The sequence below is a fragment of the Cryptomeria japonica genome, chromosome 9, assembly GCF_030272615.1.
Source record: "Cryptomeria japonica chromosome 9, Sugi_1.0, whole genome shotgun sequence".
NCBI classification, from domain to species: Eukaryota; Viridiplantae; Streptophyta; class Pinopsida; order Cupressales; family Cupressaceae; genus Cryptomeria; species Cryptomeria japonica.
In genome coordinates, this window is record NC_081413.1 from 14,633,095 (window position 1) to 14,656,630 (window position 23,536).

The 23,536-nt window shown below is 37.5% G+C and overlaps 1 protein-coding gene across 4 annotated transcripts in view; it reads right to left on the reverse strand.

Annotated features, from left to right (window-relative positions):
• Positions 1-246: 246 nt before the first annotated feature.
• Positions 247-23,536, reverse strand: part of LOC131077148 (squamosa promoter-binding-like protein 7) — a 67,919-nt gene continuing 44,629 nt past the window's right edge. For 3 of the 4 annotated variants that reach the window (XM_058014576.2, XM_058014575.2, XM_058014573.2), the window contains 3 exons: positions 4,426-4,606; positions 1,332-1,907; positions 247-873 (listed from right to left, as the gene is read on the reverse strand). In XM_058014576.2, the coding sequence (XP_057870559.2) occupies positions 481-873; positions 1,332-1,907; positions 4,426-4,606 (1,150 nt within the window). In that variant the 3' untranslated portion in view covers positions 247-480. The remainder of the gene's footprint in view (positions 874-1,331; positions 1,908-4,425; positions 4,607-23,536) is intronic. The other variant, XM_058014574.2, reaches the window with a different exon arrangement.

Genomic DNA, 23,536 nt, shown 5'->3' on the forward strand with positions numbered 1-23,536 from the left:
GAATTTTAAAAGACGCACACACTAAAGTTCAAATATTTCCATGCACATTTTAACTTTTATTACTCCTTTAAACAGAGGTCAACCTGTGCTGTAATGCAAGTTTGGTGTCATAATCAAGAGCTGAATTATAAAGACATTAAATTGCACTTGAAGACAATATTCAAGTGCTAGACCATCGAACAGGATGTTTAGAAACAAACATAATAGCTTAACAAGTGCTCCAACCATGACAATTGAGCTGTGAGATTCTGACAGGAAGTTTCATGAGCTTTCAGTGGAATTTAGAAAGAAAGAATAATAGAATTAATGGTAATCAGCCCTGACAATAAAACGTAATACCATTCAGTAAATATTTTACACTGGACAAGGTTACATAGAATACACTAAGAAATCTTCAGAACCCTTTAAGTTTAACCAGGAGTCCCTATAGTTAGAATTATACAAACTCAAGATGTTGATCTTACCGAATTCTCTGATTATTTAGGGATCAGAAGCAACTTCTTGACCTTTGTGTAGGCCATGCAAACACCTTCTTAGTGACATGGAGATCTTCATAACTTGATGTGGGTGCTGAAGTGCCACACAGATTCCAGCACAGACAGCAATGAATGTAATTGTTAAAATAAAGATACGGCGATCTACCCTTATATCACGGTTTAGGTCAATCCTCAACATTTTAGCACATCCAACAACATCAATCATCTTTTGAACACCCAAATTTGTTTTATGCTTCAGCCCAATTGAGATATCACTACAAAATTCCTTCTCAAGCAAGGGCATAAACACATTATTTTCCTCAACTGACAAGACACGTGTATCCCCTGACTCTATCCCAGAAGAGGATTTTATTCCGGTTTGAATCTCTTCGATTACCTGCCAAACATAAGTACACAGCATGTTATCAACATCTCCAGATCTCTTAAATTTGCAAATTGGGCTTGTACGTGTTCATGTACCCATAATGTAATAGCTAAAGAAAGTAAAAGTAATTTCAAGCACAAAAGTACCAGATAAAACCAAAGTCACTATCCATTGTACCTAAAACACTTTAATATTGAACACCCCAATTCAACACAATGAATTAAAAATGTCACTGTACAAAAGTAAAATGGCCTGCATTAAGAACAACCGTTCCAACAGAAATGAACATAATAGATATCTTGCTAAGAAATAGATAAATTAGATTCCTGGATGGTAAACATCAAACATGCAGAAAAGGAAAAGGTTTTAAGAATATGTTCATGTCAGTTCTCAATTTATGTCTGAAGAAAAGAAACCCTTTGATATTTTAATTGCTGGAGCAGTTTGAAAGTGTTGCAGATATGTCTCACCTGACTTTCATCAGAGCATTTATATGGCTGCTGATTTCCAGGTTGTCCTTGCAGCAGCACCTTCTCCACAAACTGCTGGAAATTGTTGATATCTTTATAGTCCATCTTCTTCCTAACGGATTTCCATGCATGCTCAACATGATTATAAAGCAACTCAACATCAGCAACATTGAAGTGATTTGACGGTCTATACACTTGTTTTATAATTTTAGTAACTTTAGGTGAATGTAACAGTCTGTCCATGACAGAAAGAAATTGCCCATCTATTAAAAAACTAAACAAGTGATTCAGCCTCTGTAAGTGTGCATGATTCACTTGAATTTCAATCTCTTCAGGTTCAGGATCCTTAATAACCCAAGCTATGTCGAGAAGCAGGTCCAAGATACTTTGCCGCTTCACTAAATTGCTCTTGTGCATGTCAAAACTTGGAGATGTAATTGCTACATCTTCACTACCATTTCCATAGCAAATCCTGCATTTCATAAGTTCCTGCTCAAGAAACTGAAACTCGGAACAAATTTGTTTATCTCCTATGAGAATAGGAATGAAATTGGATATCCCAGCTTCATTCTCAACCTGCAAAAATAAAAATCACAAACTATTATAAGATTTGAAGAATACATAACAAAATAGCACCCCCCTCTCTCAGACACACACACACACACACATTAATATTGAAACTAATGATTCTTTACACTTCACCCAAATGAACTGTACATGATACCACCTACCAAATAAATGCCAATTTAGACTCCACATCTGAAAACAAAGCAAAGACAAAAAAAGCTAAAATGGGTTAAGAATCTTCTCTTGGGGCTGGGGAACGGGTATAAACTCTATTATTAATTATTTATGAAGACCTTACTCTCCTACTCCATAGTTTCTTGAACTTACCAGTACTTAATGACTTCTAATGCTCAGTCTCATGGCACTTCTGTTATAGTCAAAGTCTTTAGTAAAATGTATAATTTGCCCACCTATGACCAGACAAAAGCCATAGAGAGATTTTCGTATTACTCTTAGCCTTTAGATGTTGTCAAGACCATCATATTAGCAAAGCAAGGTTTGATATGATATGAGTATGGCCTAACCTACCTATGTATAGCTTACATTTTGTGCAAATTATGTTTTATATATTGTAAATAATTAAATAAAAAACACATCTGATAATCGATAATTCAAATACAACATCAATTGTCTACAAGTGACTTTAAAGGGAAAGCAAGGTTCAAGATCTAAAAAAACCCAATACCAAGGAAAGAAGGAACATGAAGATTTAAAATCTTGTCAAGGTTTAGGGTTCAAGGATCCATGACGTAATTTCCTTTGGGGAAGGTAAGGCAAAAATCCACAAACCCAATAAGAGAACAGAGATTGAAACTCAAGGATATCAAATCCTATGGTACTACAGGGAAAAGGGGGAAGGGGAATTCCAAAAGCCTGGAAAAAAGAAATGATCAAGAATCCTAAGATTGAGATTTAAGGGGACAAAAAAGATGCCAGAAAAGGAAATCCTAAGAGCCCATGAAAGTGAGATTTTCGAAAAAAATGCAATAATAATAGAGAGTCATATTGCTTTATAACTCAGCGAGCCATGCACAAACAAATCACTTAGCGATCAAAATATCACCACTTATAAATGGTGGGGGTCTAGGAATCAAGTGGAAGGCATGCCAGGAAGGAAATGTCTAAAGGTCTGAAACGCAAGGAACCAAGGAATCAAGGACTTGATGGAGATGAGGGACAAGAGACCACCGACATAGGAACGTCTGAAACTCTAATAGATGGCCCATAGGGAGAAGCAGGAATTCAAGGAAGAAAGAAAATTTAGGGAAATGGAAACAAAGTATGGGAAAACCAAAAAACTCACCCTAGGCTAGAAATTGACTCAAACATCCTTGTACTTCAATTTTTTGTAGTTTTGGCCCACGACAAAATTATGGGGGGGTAAGGGGGGCACAAAGCACACCACTATGCACAAATCCGTTGAAGGAAATCTCAAATTAGTTATCAAAATTGGGCATATGTATTGAAATGAATACATTCTAAAACCTGTATTTTCAGTTTAATATATATAATTTGAGGATGCCTAAAAAATCAAGCAGATCAAAAACAACCATGAAGAGGAAAAGTACTCAAAAACTCAAGTCTAAATAAATATGAAGGTGTGGAACATGTAGATGATAAAAAGGTTAAAGTAACATGTGTGATATATGAACAATTGGGATCCAAAGGACCCTGAAGTAGTGACTACATAACAGAAAATAAGGGAAATTTGCCTTAGTCAAACAATGATTTTAAATTTTTAAGACAAACATAGGATATGGTCAGTTTTCACCAAAGTTCCAAATTAATATCAATATAATTTAAATAATTGTCACAAACGTTGAGGCCATCTATCATCAGAAGGACGCGATTGAATCTATATCTTGAGCCTCCATTCAATAGAGCACTGTCTCAAGACCAATGAATCTGATCAGACAATTCATCAGTAACTTCTATGTTAAGGAGGAAAAGCAGGGTTTGGCACAGTGAGAATCATTCCTAACGCATTTTTGGGTAAGGAGGAAAGAGAAAACCAATGAAGAAACAGAACAAAAGGTGTTTTTTAAGACTGGGAGAAGTTTCCCTGTAGTACAATTGTTAATTGCAATAAATGTCATTAATGAGTTAGACAGCATTTTCAAGTTAATCTGCCATCAAAGCATGGGAAGATATGCACTAATTGTTTGAGGGAAAGAGGATTTTAGACTTGAGGATGTATAATCAAGAAATAATCTTTCAGAAGAAAAAGTAAACTAGCATCACATTCACAAGTTTAACCTTTTAAACCTTCTTTGCTTAGTAATATCTCCATCCCATAGAATTGATAATGGAATAAAAGGATTTAGATTCATTTATCTTTGCTATCTGATACATCCATAATGCGCACATCAACCTGTCACCTGGTTGCCTAATCGGACACCATACACTTCTAGCATTGACCTACATTATTATAAAGATTAATTTCAATTTCCCTTTTACAACTAAATTTGAGTGTACAAATCTATTACTTTCAGATGCACAAAAGCATGATGATCTCACAAGTTATTACCTCTATGAATGCAGGCCCAAATAACCTGGAATCTGTAGATGGAATAAATATCTTGCAGGATTCATGATTTGATGCATAAAAGGTATTTTCTTTTCTTCTAAAATTCGAATTTTCTTTCTGCAGAGGAATAGCTTCACATGAGTGGTGGTGTAGATAGCTTCCACCGAAAGAGATAAGAAACCTGCACAGCAATCAATTATTATACAGAAAGTAACACCTGCTTTTAAGAGGTATTATATTGCCTGCAATGTCCATATCAATAGTAAGCAATATCAATGTAAAGGAGAAACCACAAACTGAAAAAATGCTATTATGTGTGAAAGTTTTGCATTTCCTTCTTCTAATCTTTTCATCTTAAATGTATTAACAATAAATAAAACTTCAAAAGATGATATAATTGCTCTCCTAAAACATAAAAAGAATGCTTTCAGTGCGAAGCATTTAGATTTAACCATGACAAAAATGTTGATAATTATTTCATTAAGCATGAGGTCACTCAGCTTTTGTGCTAAGAAATAGAGATTAAAAAACATACACATTAAATTATGAGAAGTTGTAAATGCTAAATCTTAGCAAATGCAAAATCATATGAACACTCATAATGACAAAACAAGGGTCAATGTAGTTGTTAAGAAACACACTATACATAATCATATAAGCACATTGTGATTTAACATTGTGCACATGGTGAAACAGAACTGCCTATATATAGGTGGTATCCCAAAAAATGGGAAATCAATCTTTAATAAAAAAAATTGGAAGAAACCTGCAAAACACAGTGCAACTGTACTCGTTAACTGCCATATAAATGTGAACACTTAGACATGTGAATAGGGAGGCACTGTCAATTCCGATTCATTTGCTTCCACATATGGATTCAATGCCTGGGAAATTGTCGTTTTTTGACACAAATCATCAGGCATCTATTAGAGAATCAACGATGACTACCATAAAATCTAATGGTATGTCTGAATTGTCCAAAGTCGAAGCCCTCACAATTATCAAATTTTTTATAAGACAGGAATCTCTTAATTGGAGTTCTACTCTCAACTGAGATTATACCTGCACAAATACAACATTAGTAACAGACATCAAATTTACACAATCCATGAGATAATAATCAACTGTTTCCGGATGAGATTGTGTGTGAATTTTTTGCATCATCCGGAAACAATTGATTATTACAATATTAGTATTCAAGACCTGGTGGCTTTAGGCTGGAATAAGCTCATTGCTGAACCATGTTGAAGGCATGCTTCCCTTAATGTTCATCCCCATGAGGTGTTCGTGTAACTAATTTAGGAGTCTTACCTACTTCATCTTGTGTCCAGCAAAAATTGAAAGAGTACAATGGTTTTCCAAGTTCAATTCAATATACATTTAGATATCCTTCACAAGTTGCATCAAGTAATGATTACATTTGTCCAAAGAGTTTGCTCAACTGAGGCCGAACCAAATAAATGCATGATTTATTACCTAAACTAGCATTAAATTTGATTATTAAGCCATTAGTTGTCTCAACTTATCCTTCATTCACTCAGTGCTCAATAAATTAGACACTTCAATCATCCTTAATTCACTGGTAAAATTGGAACATCCCCGGGCCAAATTTTTTTCCTTGCAAGTAGTTTCTTTCTTTTGATAGGTTAGAAACCCTTTGCGTAAGGTTTTCAAATATACTCAAAAGCGCTACCATTTTTGGCTCCAATAACCTGGCCTAAGACAACCTTGTATATGGCTGCAATCATCCACATACAGGTGTATCAAAAGACACCCTAGGATTTTTCTTGTTCACAGCATAACCCCAGGTATCCTTCGGTCATATGTAATCTTTGATGCACTGGTTTTCACAGCCTAAACCTAGGTAACCTCTAGCCATCTATAATCTATAATGCACTAGTAGGTTGTTTGTCATCCCCCACCTAAGGTTAGGGCTTTATAAGTACGAATCCCAGCACTAAATAAAATAAACATCTGAAGGTTTACGGCCAACCTAGGGTTTAAGGGCAAACAATAAAGATGATCACTAAATAATTATGGGTTGACCTCCTGACCTAGGCATTCAAATAGGGCATGCAAACAAAATTAAACAAATTCATTGTTGGGGCTGATCTCTCCTAGCATTGGTGCTGAAAAGGGATTTAAATTAATTTAAATAAATTATTTGTTGGCTGACCCGCCCCCTTCGTTCCAGGGCCCATCTTAAGCAAAGAAAAATAATATTAATTAAAAAATAAGTTTGGGCGACCTGATTAGAAGAGTAGCATCTTTGGTGAAAAGACACTTTCAAAGGGTATAAAAGGAAGGTTATCATAATTCATTTGGGCATCAATTCATTGCAAAAATAAATTCCTAATTAAGAGCAGATTCGCAGCAGAAAGAGAGCAGATCATTGGAGCAGATTTCATGAGGAGTTATTTCAGATTCTTGTGCATACATTAAAAAATCAATTGCAGGCTAATAGTTAAATTGATCAAGAGCGAACTGGAGCATACCCTAGTTGGTAAATGATATTGCTAACTCTGTTCCATTTCTTGTTTTACTTGGAATTGTGATTTTAGGGCAAACACTAGGGCAAAGGGGGCATTACATTGTTAATCTTAGGAGATTCCTTGATGCATAGCTTCAAGGAAAAATAGTAAGCTATGGGTTGTTCTAACCATCCATAATTAGTGCTCCAAAACATTGGGTTCACACTATTTACGAAAAAGTGAGTATATTAGTGGGTTCACAAACAAGACACCACGTAGTGCCTTCCCTTGTTATCCCCGCCTATGTACTATCTACCCTAAATAAGGCCACATCAAATTCTTCTTGGCAATTAATAGGAAGCATCTATTTTGTAGTTCTCAATTTCTTTGGCAGCCCATATTCAATTTTCACGTAGATCTACAAATATCACAACAATATTGTGGCCCACAAATCTCTATATCAGTCCTATAGTGCACAATTGCATGTAACACTTGATATGTGTAATGTCCCCAATTTTTGAAGTGACATTTCATTAAATTAGTTTCTAATTAAGTTGTCAAAATTAATAAAGCATTCAAACGATGACTTAATATTAATTAATTTAATAACAATTAAATAATAAATTATAATTATGTCACTTTATTAATTATATTTCTTCAAGTTGGCCTATCTTCTAGATACCTCCTGGAGACCTTTATAAGGGAGTTCCTAGTGATGGATTGCTTATGCTTTGGATATTTGATAAATGGTTTATGATTTCTGGAGACAAAAACCTTCAACAGTTGGCAAAAGGGTTGGACGGAAACTTGACTCTTCCTAGGAGTGAATTTGTGAAGTCTTCTTTGAAGACAAATTTGTAAGGTATAAGGTTTGTTTCAGAAAATTGAAGATAATTACATCTATATTTCATGTGGAAATAAGGTTACAATATTCTGAATATAATATTTGCCGTGTAGAGTTCTCATAGTGATAACTGCTGCTAACCAATATTGGTGATTATTGTATGTTGATTAATATTTGCCTGTATTGTTAAAATGAGCCAACACAATAGAAAGTCTCGTACAAGTCTGAGACTATATTGAGGAGAAATATTTATACGGTTTTCCGTGAAGTGTTTGGGAGCAGATATATTATATGGAATTTTGACTTTAATTTTCTTATGTGATAATTAAAGTGCAAAGACTGGATGGGGACTTCTTTCTGGAGACTCTTCACTCACCATTGCTGTAAATACAAAGGCGGGTGTAATTGTGGCAGCTCGATTCAAGAAAGCGATTGCTATGAGAAGACCATTCCATCTATGTACAGGGTTATCTAGAGGCTGTTCTGAGATCATTATTGAGAATGCGACTACCTCCAGCCACAGGGTCATAATTAGCACGGGAAGCTTATTGAGCTTGGTGCTATCAATCTTTATTTTTTCTGAGTATTATCGTGGAGTTTCCTGGAGTCAAGCAGCATGGGAAGGATTTAATCTACATATATTATCAGCGACAGAGCTTGATTTCTGGTGAGAGTTGTATGTTCAGTTCTGTTGCGGCTAATTAAGGATGCAAACGACATTATAGTCAGATGCCAGATTAGAATTGAAGGCTTCAGAGAGTTACCAGCACATAAATTTAACTCCTCAACATTGATTATTGGAATCATATTGTTAAATCATTAAAGGTTGAATAGTCATTACCCTGGTGTTGGATGATGGAGCTTATTTGAGGTGGCATGATTATATTCTAGAATATAAAGTACAAGAATCTCTATCTATAAGTCTAGTGCTTTCCAATGCAGACTTATAATCTTCATCGATTGTAGAATCCATTTTTAGTCACTACAGAATAAGAGGTCAGACAGACTTTTACTACTCTACATATAAATCTGAAGTGTGTAATAACTGAGTTGATTGATTATTTCAAATTGCGTCTGCTATTTAATCTTGTGTTGCTCTGGAGCTATTGATGTTATGATACCTTACCCATTGATATTGTTAATTGAGGAAGAAATTGTATATTTCTAGTATTCCTGGTTTGAAATATTTCAATATGCAACACATAACTCCCTGCCAAGTAAGAAATCAAAGAAACTAGCTGCATTTCCCACCAACATGTATCCAAATTTTGAAAAAGAACTTTGGTAATATTTTAAAAGTCTAGGACCATATTTTACTCTTTTTGGTAGATTGTCATGTTTCCCTCATCTCTTCAAGCTAATCAATTTGCCATAGAACTTTGAGTGCCTTTTTTGGGGTTAGAGAAATTCTACCACTTTCGGTGGATTGTCCAATTGTGCTCATCTCTTCAAGCTAGTCAATTTTCAATATAACTTGGGCTGCTTCTTTTTTGAGTCACTTCTCTATGGCAACAAGCCTTTCTCAAGACTAACTAGATCCCTCGGAACCCACTGTGCACACTCTTAATGAGCACCTTGATCACATGCAATCAATCTTAGCAAACAAGCTCTCTTGTCTCTCCAGTCAAATGGAACATCTACTCTTAAGGTATAGATAGAGGCCAACCTGCCTCCCTTACGGCAAGTTCCCACTTCCCCAATCAAGGCACCTTTCCCCTAATGAGCACATGCTTATATTGAGGGGGCTAGGGGGGGTGAATCAGTATAAGATAAGCTTTTGCTTTTTCAAACTAACAACCACAATAGTATCAATTGCACAACATTATTCACATAAGATCTAACAATTATGCAACACAAGAAGAACACATGATTTACATGGAAAACCTTATAAGAGAAAACCAAAACAAAATATTGCTTATATAAGACTCTATAACAAATTTTGTAGGCACTAACCTATTGGAGACACTAATCTCCACAATTTGTAGGCACCAACCTCCATTGCTAAGCACCAACTTAGCAAGAGACACCAATCTCTCATTTAGAAAGCACCAACTTCTTAAACAAAGTTCCACTTTCTAAATGTTGCTTCTTCAACGGATAATTTACATTGAGATGTCCTTCATATATTCACTCTATGTTTCTCTTCTCATTAACCATAATATATATAAGTGTGTGAACATACAACTATGTATATATATATATATATATATATATATATAGTTGTATGTTCACACACTTGCATATTCTTTCCATATATTCACCTTATCCTTTCACATATATATCCATAATAGATCTCATATATGCTCCATGATCTTCTTCATTGCTCCACTCCTTATTTTGTTCTTCTTGAATGATGATCTTATAATTCTTATATCTTTATTGTCTCCTTCAAATCTGCTTATACCTCTTTTAAATCTGCAATTGCTCATATATCTTCTGGTATATATGATTTTTCTTTTCCAGTCAACACTCCATTTTTTCCATCCAGTACACTCTACTTTTATATCTTTATGCCTTTACATGAAGAGAGGCGTCCCTTTATATATATAGTTGTATGTTCACACACTTGCATTTTCTTTCCATATATTCACCTTATCATTTCACATATATATCCATCATAGATCTCTCACATATGCTCCATGATCTTCTTCATTGCTCCACTCCTTATTTTGTTCATATATATATTCATTGCTCCACTCCTTATTTTCTCCTTCAAATCTGCATATACCTCTTTTAAATCTGCAATTGCTCATCTTTCTGCTGGTTTATATGATTTTTCTTTTCCAGTCAATACTCCATTTTTTCCTTCCAGTACACTCTACTTTTATATCTTTATACCTTTACATGAAGAGAGGCATCCCTTTGAATAGAGACGACCACCTAAACAGACATGACCTTTTGTTAAGAAATCTTTATGCTTACTCACTGCCTTTCTAAAACTTATTAATTTCTGCCATTCAATTCCTTAATCACTGCCCTTGAATGTTGCTCCTTTATTATCAATATTAATCACTGCTCTTACATAAAACAATCGCTGTTTTTATTCACAAATATAATCGCTTGTCTTTACTCACAAAAGTAATCACTGCCTTGGAAATCATATTAATCTCTGCCTTGCAACATAAATGATAATCACTTATTTTTAATATATGCATAGGCAACTTAACTTGGGCAATAATTAATGATGAGTCGGCCTAATTTAACTTCAGCCTCAATATTATAGGTAGGCCAGCAAACAAGATCCAGATTATATTTCTTTGTTGGCCAGAATTTATTCAAATATTTGTTGAATCATAACAGAGCTTAACGAATATTCCTTTTAGAGTGATCCTATCAATCCTTTCAAATCTTCTAAATCAAACCTTACAAATCTTCTAAGTGCTGGATAATATTGTTTGGTCAGTTAGTTGCTGCAATCATAATAATATGAGTACGAGACTGAAGTCCATATATAAGATATTTAGCCATCCTTGCGTGTGGATCATGCATTACAATGCTTGGTGTAGATGATAGGGTCTTAGTGCTGCTAAATTAGATCATCAAACAAAACTGAATATGATCATGATAAATGGTTAACAGAGTAAATCATCGTGACATTAATTTCCCTTTGACATCAAAGACAATATTTCTAACATCCCCATCCCCCTATCCTTTTCTTGACTAAATTTGATGGTACGAATCTTCCTGATTGGTTGGGCAAGGTCAATCAATATTTTGAATTCTACCAAATTCCCTAGGATCAAAAACTCTCCTTGGCATATTTTCATCTAGAAAAAGAAGTCCTTTAGTGGTATCAATGGTTGAATCGAACTCATCTATTTCTCCCCTAGTCAGAATTTTGTAAGGAAGATCTAATCTATTTTGGCACTAGTCCCTACGAAGACTTTGTTGGTGACCTAACTTAATTGCACCAAACATGACTTGAAGAAATTATTTTTTGCAATTGTTTCAACAACGGTCTCAAAGACAAGTTGCGAACTAAGGTTCTCATGTTTAAACCATTTTTTTCACTAGGCTAAATCTTCTTTTAAGTTATCACCAAATATGTATCCAAGAACCTAATATTCCTAAACTTGCTTTTAGGACTCATGAAGGCCATTATGAATTTTTGGCCATACCCTTTGGATTGTCCAATGCCCCCTCCAATTTTCAAAGCCTCATTAACACAATATTTTGTGGAGGCCTATGCAAATTCAACTTTGTCTTCCTTCAAGATTTACACCTATACTCGAACCTATACTAGTCATCTTCATCATGTGCAAAGAACCCTCAAAATTTTACAAGAGCATTCTCTCTTTGCCAAGCACTTGAAGTGTGCCTTTGGCATTCAACAAATGGAGTAATTGGGCCATATTGTATTACTATTACCAACAAGTGTCCAAGTTGACCCCAAGAAGATTGTTGCATAGAAATAGTGGCCATGCCTTAGTCCCTCAAAGATTGCAAGGGATCTTAGGCTTGATAGGGTACTATTACATTTCTATGCATAATTATAGTAAAATTGTTGGACCCTTGAGATCTTTGCTCAACACGAACTCCTTCCACTGGTTAAAATCAATGAAGGTGGCTTTTAAGGCACTTGAAACTGCCATGCGTACTACTCCAATGTTGACCCTCCCAAATTTTCACAAACCATTCACCCTAGAATGTGAGGCCTCTAGCATGGGCATACATGCAATATTGATGCAAGTTTTAGCCTTCACCAACAAACAACTCACAAGGCGAAATTTGGGAAAATTAAGATATAGAAAAGAAATGTTGACTATCCTATATGTTGACCAACAATGTTGTCCTTACTTGTTGAGCTAGAAATTCCAGATTTACAAAAATCATCATAGCCTAAAATATTTTTTGCAACAGTGTCGTACTTGGAACAGCAAAAATAGGTGGCCAAGATGCAAGGATATGACTATGAGATTGTCTACAAGAAGGGTAAGGAAAATATGGTGAATGATGCCTCTCGTGCCAATATTAAGAAGTTTCCATCTTGTCTCTCTCTATATATTGGTTTCCCATTGGATAGATGAGATGGAAAATGAATAAGCTATTACCCCTACAATTCGAGATATCATTTGATGGTTTGAACTTGCACTCTTCACATAGTGTTGGACACTCACATTTATTGAAGGCCTATAAGTGTGTGAAGTGGGATTTTTTCTAAGGCAGCCTTAAGAAGGATCTTCAAGCATTTGTAGCAAAATATGATATGTCCAAGAAATCAAAGGGAAAACTCTCAAAGTACCAAAACCATCCCAACCACTCTATTCCTAATTACTAATTAGTCTTAGACTAATATTTCTAAGGATTTCATTGTGAGGTTTTCACTTTTGGGGGATAAACATATTAGAATAATACTTTATTATTTTATTATTAATGCTCAATATTGTAAACTTAGTGTAAATATCTTAATAAGATCTTGCTCGATCTTATTGGCAGTTTCTTTTTAGAAACTTGCCCTCTTGTAATTCTTTGTAATCCTATTTATTGAGCATTTGCTCATTGTTAATATACATTCAATTTTTTACCAATTACTTGCGTAATATGGTATCAGAGCTATAGGTGAATTTTTTTGAAATTTTTTGTCTTCTTTTGAAAATTTTCGAAATAATTCTAGTTCATCCTAAGGGCTTTCATCTGCAAAAATCGCGCTTGGTCTTCGCGGGTTTGTTCTGAGGATTTTTTTCCTCTACCCGCGTTTGTTTGCTAACTCGGATAATGCGATTTTTCCCGTCCATCTTTCTGGGTCTATGCTTTTCACGCCTGATTTATTTCGCGTTTTGCAATTTTATGAGGTTTTCTGTGCACGGTTTTTTTTTAACGGAGTTTTGCAGCTCGCGTGAAGATTTTCTGGGCATTATTGTTCCTGCGCGATCTGGGCGACGGCTCATTTTTGACCTAGGGTTTCTGTTTTTCGACTAGGGTTTTATACCCTTTATTTCAAGTCGGAATTTTTTTTTAATTACAGATTCCTTCTGGGTTTTTCGAGATCTCAATTAGGTCGCCGTCATAATTTTCTGGGTTCCTCGATTTTTGTGCCTCAATTTTCGAGCCAATGGATCCAAATTCCGACAGTAGATTCTTTCTAGGTTTTTTGCAAGGATTTATGGATTGTCTTTGGATTTTTTTGGGTCAACCGGAATTTTTTTTCTTTAAATTTGTGTCAGTCGTACTTCATTTTTTATGTCTGTACCTGCATCTGCCTATGTTTCTGCATTGGGATTCGAATTTTTTGAATTCCGTGCCAATGCCTCTTCTCAATTTTTTTCATTTTTCGTGCATTGGGAAATGTGCAAGATGGCGTCATTGACCAACTTGATGTTGGAAGGCAGTCAACGATTTAATGGGAAAAATTATAACACCTGGAAGCAGCGCATGCTGACTATTTTTTAATATCGTCGCCTGGATAATCTTGTTTTGGACACGGAGTCCCGTCCTCAAAGACCTGGAGCTTACCAGGACAAGTTTGATGACCGCAATCGAGAAGCTATTATGCTTCTCAAGCTCTCTGTTACAGATGACCAACTACCTCAGATTCCTTCCGGCAAGTCAGCTGCAGAAATCTGGAAGCATCTAAAGGAGTTGCATGAGACATCCGACAAGAGTCGAGCCTTTTTTCTGAAGAATCAATTGTTCTCCATTATGATGGATGAATGCATGTCCTTACAGGAGCATCTTACAAAGATTAAGGACATTCGAGATCAGCTCGAAGCTATTGGTCGGAAAATGGAGGAAGAGGGTATGGTAGTCATCACTCTGAAAAGTCTACCAAAACTGTATGAGCACTTTATAGAGACTCTCAACATTACTTCTACTAATGTTGATCTGAAATTTCCAGAGTTATGCACCAAACTTCTGCAGCAAGATCGTTGGAAACAATAGGTTTGGTAGCGGTGCTACTTCAGCCTCCTCAGAACATGCCTTTGCTGCCAAATCCTTTCACAAGGATAAAGGCAAATCCCAGCCATCCCAGTCCTTTCAGCAAAGGGCTCTTCTCAGTCTCAGGATGGTTCCAAGAAAAAGAAGGTGCAATGCAATTACTGTCACAAATTTGGTCATATGATCAAAGATTGTTGTACCAGATTGGCTTCCGAGCAGCGGAAGCAGGGAGGGTCTCAGCCTAAAGCCAATGTTGCTGAGCACAAAGAGCAGAAAGAGTCTGCCTTTTATGCCTTCATGGCTAAAAGACCTGCAGATCATGTGAAGTCTTCTGCCTGGTACATTGATTCTGGTGCTTCTCGTCATTTCACTCACAGGCGTGACTGGTTTGTTGAGTTCTCTCCCTACACTGATTCAATTATTTTTGGAGGTGGTTTAGAGTACAGTGTTGTTAGCAAGGGCAACGTTCAGATACAGTCTGGAGGGAGGAATCTCATATTCCTCAATGTGTAGTATGTTCCTAGTATGGAACTTAACCTCCTTTCTGTCAGTCAGATTATGCGGCATTCTCCTTAGCTGGATGTCGTTTTCAATACACATAAGTGCTCGATTGTTGATCGTGCTTCTAGCACTACTGTAGCTATTGGCATTGAGGATCATGGTTTATATAAACTTGTGGATACAAGCGATTCTCTTGAGCATGCCTTCGCAACTAAATCTTCATCTATCAGCAGTCTTTGGCATCAACGATATGGTCACCTGAACATTCATTATCTTGCACAGCTTGTTCGGGAAGACTTGGTACATGGCTACTTGATATTCAGACTCAGAATCATCACGTTTGTGAAGCTTGCCAGGCTGGGAAGCAGCACCGGACACCGTTCAAGGATGGTGACTCATGGCGAACCTCTAAGGTACTGCAGCTGGTCCACGCTGATGTATGTGGTCCTATGAATACTACTTTTGTTACTGGGTGCAGGTATTTCTTGCTTTTTGTTGATGATTTCAGTCGTAAAATGTGGGTGTATTTCCTTAAGCACAAATCAGATGTGTTTACTATATTTCAGAAATTTAAGGCCTTAGTAGAAAAAGAGTCTAGTTCTTCTATTATTACTCTTAGGTCTGATAATGGGGGGAGTTTTGTTCTTCTACTTTCTCTACTTTCTGTGATACACATGGCATAAAACGTCAATTAACCACACCATACACCCCTTAGCAAAACGGCGTTGTAGAACGTCGTAACCGCACCATTATAGAAATGGGTAGGTCTATGATGGAACATAGAAACGTTCCTAAGAAATATTGGGCAAAAGAAGTGTTCACAGCAGTCTATCTTCTTAATAGGTCACCCACACATGCTGTTAAAAATAAGACTCCTGAGGAAGCATGATCTGGTCGCAAACCTAGGATCAACCATTTGAAAGTCTTTGGCTCTTTAGCTTATGTGTGGATTCTTGATGCCAAGCGCACTAAGTTGGATTCCAAGAGTCAGAAGCTCATGTTTACAGGGTACAGTGACAACCATAAGGCCTACCGACCGATTGATGTAGACGCTGATCGTCTTATCTTCAGTCGTGATGTTGTCTTTCATGAAGAACGAGGACCATTTCAGCTTTCCTCGTCTCAGCAGCATTCTAAGCATCAGCCTTTGAAGGCTTCTGACTTAGGTATTTGTCTTCCATTCGGTTCACCTAATGGGAGGGATGATGCAGGTTTTGTATTTGATGATGCACTACCTGAGTTTCCTCCAGAAGATGCTAATCTTCCTCCTGATCCTGATCCGCTTCCTCTTCCAGTTATTCCTCCTGCTCCTGATGTTGGCACATCTACTCTTCGGCCTAAATGGTGGGCTAAGACCATCAGTGCTCTTCGTCCTGATGAGCTCATTGAGGGCAAACAGCAAAACACGGTTAATTTTGCTCTTATGGCTAACATCCACAGTATCTATGAGCCTCAAACATATGCAGAGGCCAAAGGGATTCCAGAGTGGGAACAGGCAATGGATGTTGAGTTCCAAAGTCTTTAGAAGAATCACACCTGGGTTCTTTCAGATCTTCCTCCAAGGAAGAAACCCATTAGTTGTAAATGGGTATATAAGGTCAAGTATCATGCAGATGGTACCTTAGATAAATATAAGGCCAGATTAGTTGCTCGAGGATTCACACAGCGAGAAGGCATTGACTATGAGGAGACTTTTGCTCCTACTGCCAAGATGAGTACTATTCGTCTTCTTCTCGCCATTGCAGCTCAGTATGGTTGGAACGTCCATCAGATGGACGTGAAGAGTGCCTTCCTCAATGGTGAATTGCAGGAAGAAGTCTACATGACGCAGCCTCCTAGTTTCAAGGTTGCCGGTTCAGATTCGCAAGTGTGTAGACTCCGGAAAGCACTCTATGGACTTAAATGGGCTCCTCGAGCATGGTACATAAAAATTGATCAGTACTTGGTTGCTCATGGCTTTCAGCGTAGTCCTTCAGACAGTAATTTGTATATCAAACACTCTGGTAATGATATTCTCTTTCTTGTTGTCTATGTGGATAACTTGATCATTACTGGGAATTCAGCACAGTTGATTTTAGAAATCAAACAAGATTTGTGCAGCACTTTTGATGTGACAGATTTAGGACTTCTTCATTATTATTTGGGTGTTGAGGTTTGGCAGACTGATAGAAGCATCTTCCTTTCTCAGTCTAAGTATGCCGGAAGCTTGCTTGACAGGTTTCGAATGCAGGATTGCAAACCTGCTTCCACACCTATGGAGACTGGTCTGAAATTGCCAACCAAGTCTGATTCTCCTCTTGTAGATGAAACACAATTCAGGCAACTAGTGGGCAGTCTCATCTATCTCACTGCCACTAGACCTGACCTCAGTTTTGCAGTGAGATACATCTCACGCTTCATGACGGCCCTGTTGACGTGTATTTTGTACACCATCATACACAGAATAAAATACCTAAAGGCATCTTATCCTCTCTTGAGAAAATAGTCTCTAACTGCTGAAGATTCGCGTAAAGGATCAGTTAGGTAGACTCCAAGGTTCTTTTAGTGGGGTCTCCACGTGTGGACAAGCTCCAGTGGTATGATGTGATTTGCTGGAATCACAAGGGGACTTACATTGAACTTCCGATCTGCTTTGCTGGACACAGGCTCTTACTAACTTAGATTAAAAAAAATGGAAAAAGGATAAGGGCGAAGAGAGGATCTAATCCTAATACTAAGAATGTAGGAGCAATGATTGATTTTTGATGAAACTCTAACTAGGTCTTGTTTTGACATCAATGGAACATCTACACAAGACTAGTGCGATCTTCTATGGGAAGCTTTATGATGTTCAAATCATCACCGCAGGCATAGACACCATCCAAGTTGATGCATATCAATGAAGAGGCAACAAATTGAAATTGAGCTTAGGCTGAATGATTCCAGTTGACTACGCAAGGCAAGTCTGCAATCAACAAACTGCTAGTAGTATGGATGTACGAATTCCACCATTAATCAATCGCATTTCCTCCATTCATCTAATCATCTACCATCTAAGATTGAAGACTCAACAAGAAACCATGCAAATTGCAAGAAAACGACATATTTCACCATTACTTCAATGAAAATGGAGTTTGTTTACAATCAATGGCAACAATTTCTTGCCTTGTCCTCCTATTCTACTCTCTAACTACTTTCAACTATTTCTATACTATCTCTAATTATTGCTAAAATTCCTAGCCTTTACAAATGAAATGCTTGGGCTTATATAGTGCCCACAATACAATTTGATGGCTTAGATCAATTCAAGATCAATGGCCAAGATTTTACAATGAAAAACCCTAATTAGGGTTTGTTACAACCATTACATAACATTTAATGTTTGACCAATGATAAAATTGTATTGCTTGGACACATGTCTCCTCTAGAAAAATCAACCAATGGATAGCCGGGGTAGGTACATCGAAGTTTGTGCCACCTTCCATGAGTTAAGTACATTGAATCTGGACATGCTGAGGTGGACTTCACTGACTGGAGGAGTGATGGCTGGGATGCCACCTCATCTGACACTTGAAGCTTGCTAGATATTCAATTTGATGTCGTTGAGAGGCTATCTTTAATTAACTCTTGTTCTAACTCCTTTTGTCCTTGATGTGCAGGAAGATGATGTACCTCGCCTTGGAACGCTGGATTGCCCTTGATGATGTTAGTCCAAAGAAGGTCGTCCATGTCCTGGCTTGATCGTCCTGGCGAAGACCGTCCTTGATCCGGCTTGATTTTCCTTGAAGAGACCTCCATTTGACGCCTACACAACATTTCAAAATTAGTAACATGATTTTGCAATGAATAGATAGAGAGCAAATTTTAGGAAACTTAATGATAAGTCCTTTATTAATCATTTCCTAAAAAACAACTGAGCTAAGGCAAAACAAAATTTCAAAATTCAAAATTAAGGTAATGACGATCAAAATTCGAAATTAAAACAAGAGATCTTGCCATACCTTACTTAAGAGCTAACTCTAGAATGCAAAATGAATAAAATTGCCTAGGCAAAATTTGAAATAAGATGGTCTTGATGTGATCTTCAAAAGAACGTTCCTCTTATCAACTTCGCCACCCTTCAAGTCTTGGACGCGATCTCCTTTTCAAGTTAGCAATTTCGCCACCCTTTGGATTTCAACGTGATCTTCAATTGCACCTTTGACGTGGTCCTAAATGGATCTCCAAGTTCACCCTTGACAAATCGCTCCACTGAAGTCTTCAAAATATCGCACCACTCTAGATAATATTAGCGCCACCTTTGGTTTGAAATTCGCACTCCACACTTGAAATACTTCGCACTTCCTTCCTTCTCCTCAAGATCGCATGTAGAAAGCAAGAAATGATTATGTGAAAATGATTGTTTTCACCCTCCATATATAGCGCTCACCTCATACTTACCTTAAGGCCGACTTTTTGCAAAATATAGCAATTAAAACGATTTTTAAATAAATAATAATGGCCGACCTTGACAAAATAAACCCAAGCGCTCCCTTTTGATTTTTATTAAATTAATAATTAATTATTAAATGCCTTTGTTTTTAATTAATAAATTTCGATTTTTTACAAAGGCAAAAATAATTAATAAATACATACAATGCGCTATTTAAATGCTTTTAATTAAATATCGATTTTTTTCCAAGCATTTAAATAAATTTAAAAAATGTGTTTTAAGCGCCAAAATGAAAAAGTGAGAAGATACGTACCTCATCGCCCTGGTCCCTGACTGAGGGACAGGAGCGATCCATCAATTTGATTATAATTCTTGCATTTTTCACGTCCAAGGTCTTCATCCTTACGTCCAAATCGCCATTTTAGCTGGGTCCTTTGAGTTAGATTGACTTGCATGTGTGAATGAGTGCCTTTGGATGTAATATCGCCCTGGTCCTTGTCCAAAGGACAGGAGCGATCTTCAAATTTCCACGTTCAATATGCATCCTTTTATCTTCGATCTTCATTGTGATGTCCTCCAAACGTCGTCCCTTGCCTCGCTTAACCTCACCTTGCTTTGATCTTGAAGGAATATGAGTGCTCTTGATAGGATCGCCCTGGTCCTTGTCCAAAGGACAGGAGCGATGTGAGCTTTTTACCTTGATTAGCAATGTTTGGACGTTCAAAACTCTTGTATGTTATCTTCAAACGATGCCTTAGACCTTGCATTACCTTATGAAATCTTGTTCTTACGTAAATCTTGCACAAAATGACCAATGCATCTAACATCGCCCTGGTCCCTTGGAGAGGGACAGGAGCGATCTATGTCCTAGGATGCGAATTTCATCATTGTGACGACCTTTTAATGTTTGTGCTTGCTAAAGACGCCTTGAAATGTCCCTCGCCACCTTGTCTTGACTTGGATTGACCTTGAACTTGCATAGGAAGTAACATCACCATTGTATCGCCCTGGTCCCTTGGAGAGGGACAGGAGCGATCCTCCTTTTGTAGCCTTTATCTCACTTTGTCAGGCTCCAAGTCTATATTCAACGGATTCGTCTTTCTTCACTCCATTCGTTCATGCCTTGACATTGTTTGTAACTTTGCAAGAAAATCAATTATATCAAAAATCGCTCTGGTCCCTTCCTGAGGGACAGGAGCGAGCTAGACATTTAGGACCTTTGTGGACGTCCAAAAAATCTTCATTTTGTATTCAATGCGTCCATCTCATGTTCTTCCTTGCTTTTGAACGTACACTTGTCTTGACATTTGCCTGGATTCTGTCTAATGAAGGAAATCGCTCTGGTCCCTGGGAGAGGGACGAGAGCTACAAGGTACCTCGCCCTGGTCCCTTGGAGAGGGACAGGAGCGATTTTGCTCTTGTGGTCCTCATTTCACTTCATCACCTTCGAAAATTATATTCAACGGATTCGCAATGCCCCCTTTCATTCAATCAAACATAAACTTGACTTGATCTTTGCCCAGATCGTACCTTATGAAGAATTTCGCTCTGGTCCTTCAGTGAGGGACAGGAGCGAATTTGACCCTCTAGGCAAAAACTTCATCATTTCGTTGTTTTTGATCAAGTCTGGATGTTCTATCATGCTCATTTCGTCCTTCACCATGCCTTTGATGTCTCGATTCGTCCAAACAAGGTCAGGAATGGCTCAACTAAGCATTTTCGCTCTGGACCCTTGGTGAGGGACACGAGCGATTCGCCTTGGTCCCTTGGAGAGGGACAGGAGCGCTTTTCGCTCTGGACCCTTGGAGAAGGACACGAGCGAAATTTGACTTTTCGCACTCTCGATCAGGACAAATTTGATGGAATATAACATTTAAGTATAAGTGATTAAGTTATATTCCATATATACTTTCAGGATGTTTGAGAGTGGTTTCAGACCTCCAGGAGTTATATTGCAAAATCTAGTTTTTGGAGGTTTTTTCAGTTTCCAGACTTAGTCAAATTTCAGGGTCAGGACATTCCAGACTTAGCCAAATTTCAAGATCAGGACCTCACTCAAGCCGGACTTGCTTATCCATGTGATCTCCCCGACAGCACTTCAAGTTATATTCATTTGATAAAATGTACCTCTCTGGACCTTTTCACATCGTCAAGACGTTAAAATCCTGCAAGGACGAAGCAAAACTGGATTTGTAGCTCCGGTCTTTCACTGAGGGACAGGAGCGATTTTTCCCCTGGAGGCATTTCTGTGCTCATGAAAATCTTCAATTTATATTCAATGGAAAGATCTCGCCTTTCTCCATCACTTCCAATTCGTAATTCATCTTGACCCTGCAGGAATAGTAAGATATTTGAAAACGAGCTCCCGTCCTTCACTGAGGGACAGGAGCGATTTTGCTCCTACAGGCCAAAATAACATGATTTTACACATTTTATCACTTCACAAGGCGAAAACAAATCATTTGAAATGCCTAGGATCAAAAATCAAAAATGTCAAAATTTGGTCAAAAATATTCAATTGGACAAAAATTCACATTTCATCTTCAACACTTAGTCAAATTTAAGCTCTGCATCAACATTCCAATTGAAAATTAGACCATTCTGGCGAATTCATTTCATTCAAAATTTGCATCCTACAAAAGGAAGCTCAAAAAGCTCCCAAAACCGACTGGATTTTGGCCTGAAAAGGCAAAATTTAAAACCCTAAGGTTTGACCCTAAACCCAGACAACTAAAAAACTAACAAAATCCTAAAAAAGCAAAGCGAAAACGAACAAAACGAGCAAAAAACATGGGTCCCCATTTTCAATGGGGCGATGTGTGAAAACGTCACAACATCTAGCGCCACCTTGAATAAATGTTGAAAAACATTTCAGAGATAAAGACTCAATCGACACCTAGAACCTCTGGAAATTCAACCTAGCTCATCAAGAGATTAGAAAATGCACTCAAAGTAGAAGGAGAATCTTTAACCAAATCTAGACACTTAGTCTTTGATTACCCAGGTGTGTGCAAGTGTATTTATTCCTCTCGACAAGACAACTATGACTTTCAGGTTCCCCTGTGATCGGCTACGTAGTTTATCTGAACTTCAAAAGCATCCTGGATAGAGCCTCGCTACCAGTCAGACGTCCATAGTCCCGACGAAGTTATCGCCGCAAGCTCACGAACATTGCTCCATTGCCAGTCGGGCGTCTATAGCCCCGATGGAGTTACTCGCATATTCCCTTTAGCCAATTTTGATATTTCATTTCATTTCATTTTTCTCCTCATTTTTCTCTTTCATTGTCTCATTTTTTCTCATTTTTTCCTTTTGATATTGCTTTTTCTCTTCGTCAATTCCTTTGGCTCGTAAGCAGTGAAGCTTACTAGGGTTTGAGGATTGCGGTGGCGCTGAAACCAGATTTTAGATTTTTCACCAATCACAGCTTTGCCTGAAAACCATAATGACTCGGAGTCTATTAATGTGTGAAGATATAGTAATCAACAAATGTCGGCATCAAGACACAGAAAATGATTCCCTTCCAAGTCAAATACGGGTCCTGATCAGATGATAAAGCTGAGGAGGAACAACCTCGGATTCCAAACACTTCATGAATAGATATCTAAGAAATGAGTCTAACATAAGATCCAGGATGTTGCCAATGTGTGGGCAACAACACAAACACCTTTCTCACAAAATGGAGGCTCCCACTCAAGACACCTAAACTAAAGCAAACCGACCGACAGACCGACCCAAAGCAAACTAAACTAAAACGCACACCAAAAGCAAACTACTAAAGAAAGCAAACAACTAAACTACCTGAGCCACACTAGATCATGAGTCAAATGACTCAAGGCAAATTAAGAACAAGGCTCAAAAGACCTCTAACCTAAAAACACGAAAATAAAACCTACTCTAAACCTATATACAAGAGTCCTAGACTCGACACGACTCAAAGAAGCAAAATATACACATGACTTTACATGATTTCTCAGGTTGTGCAACAAGAGCATGGCAAACGTGATG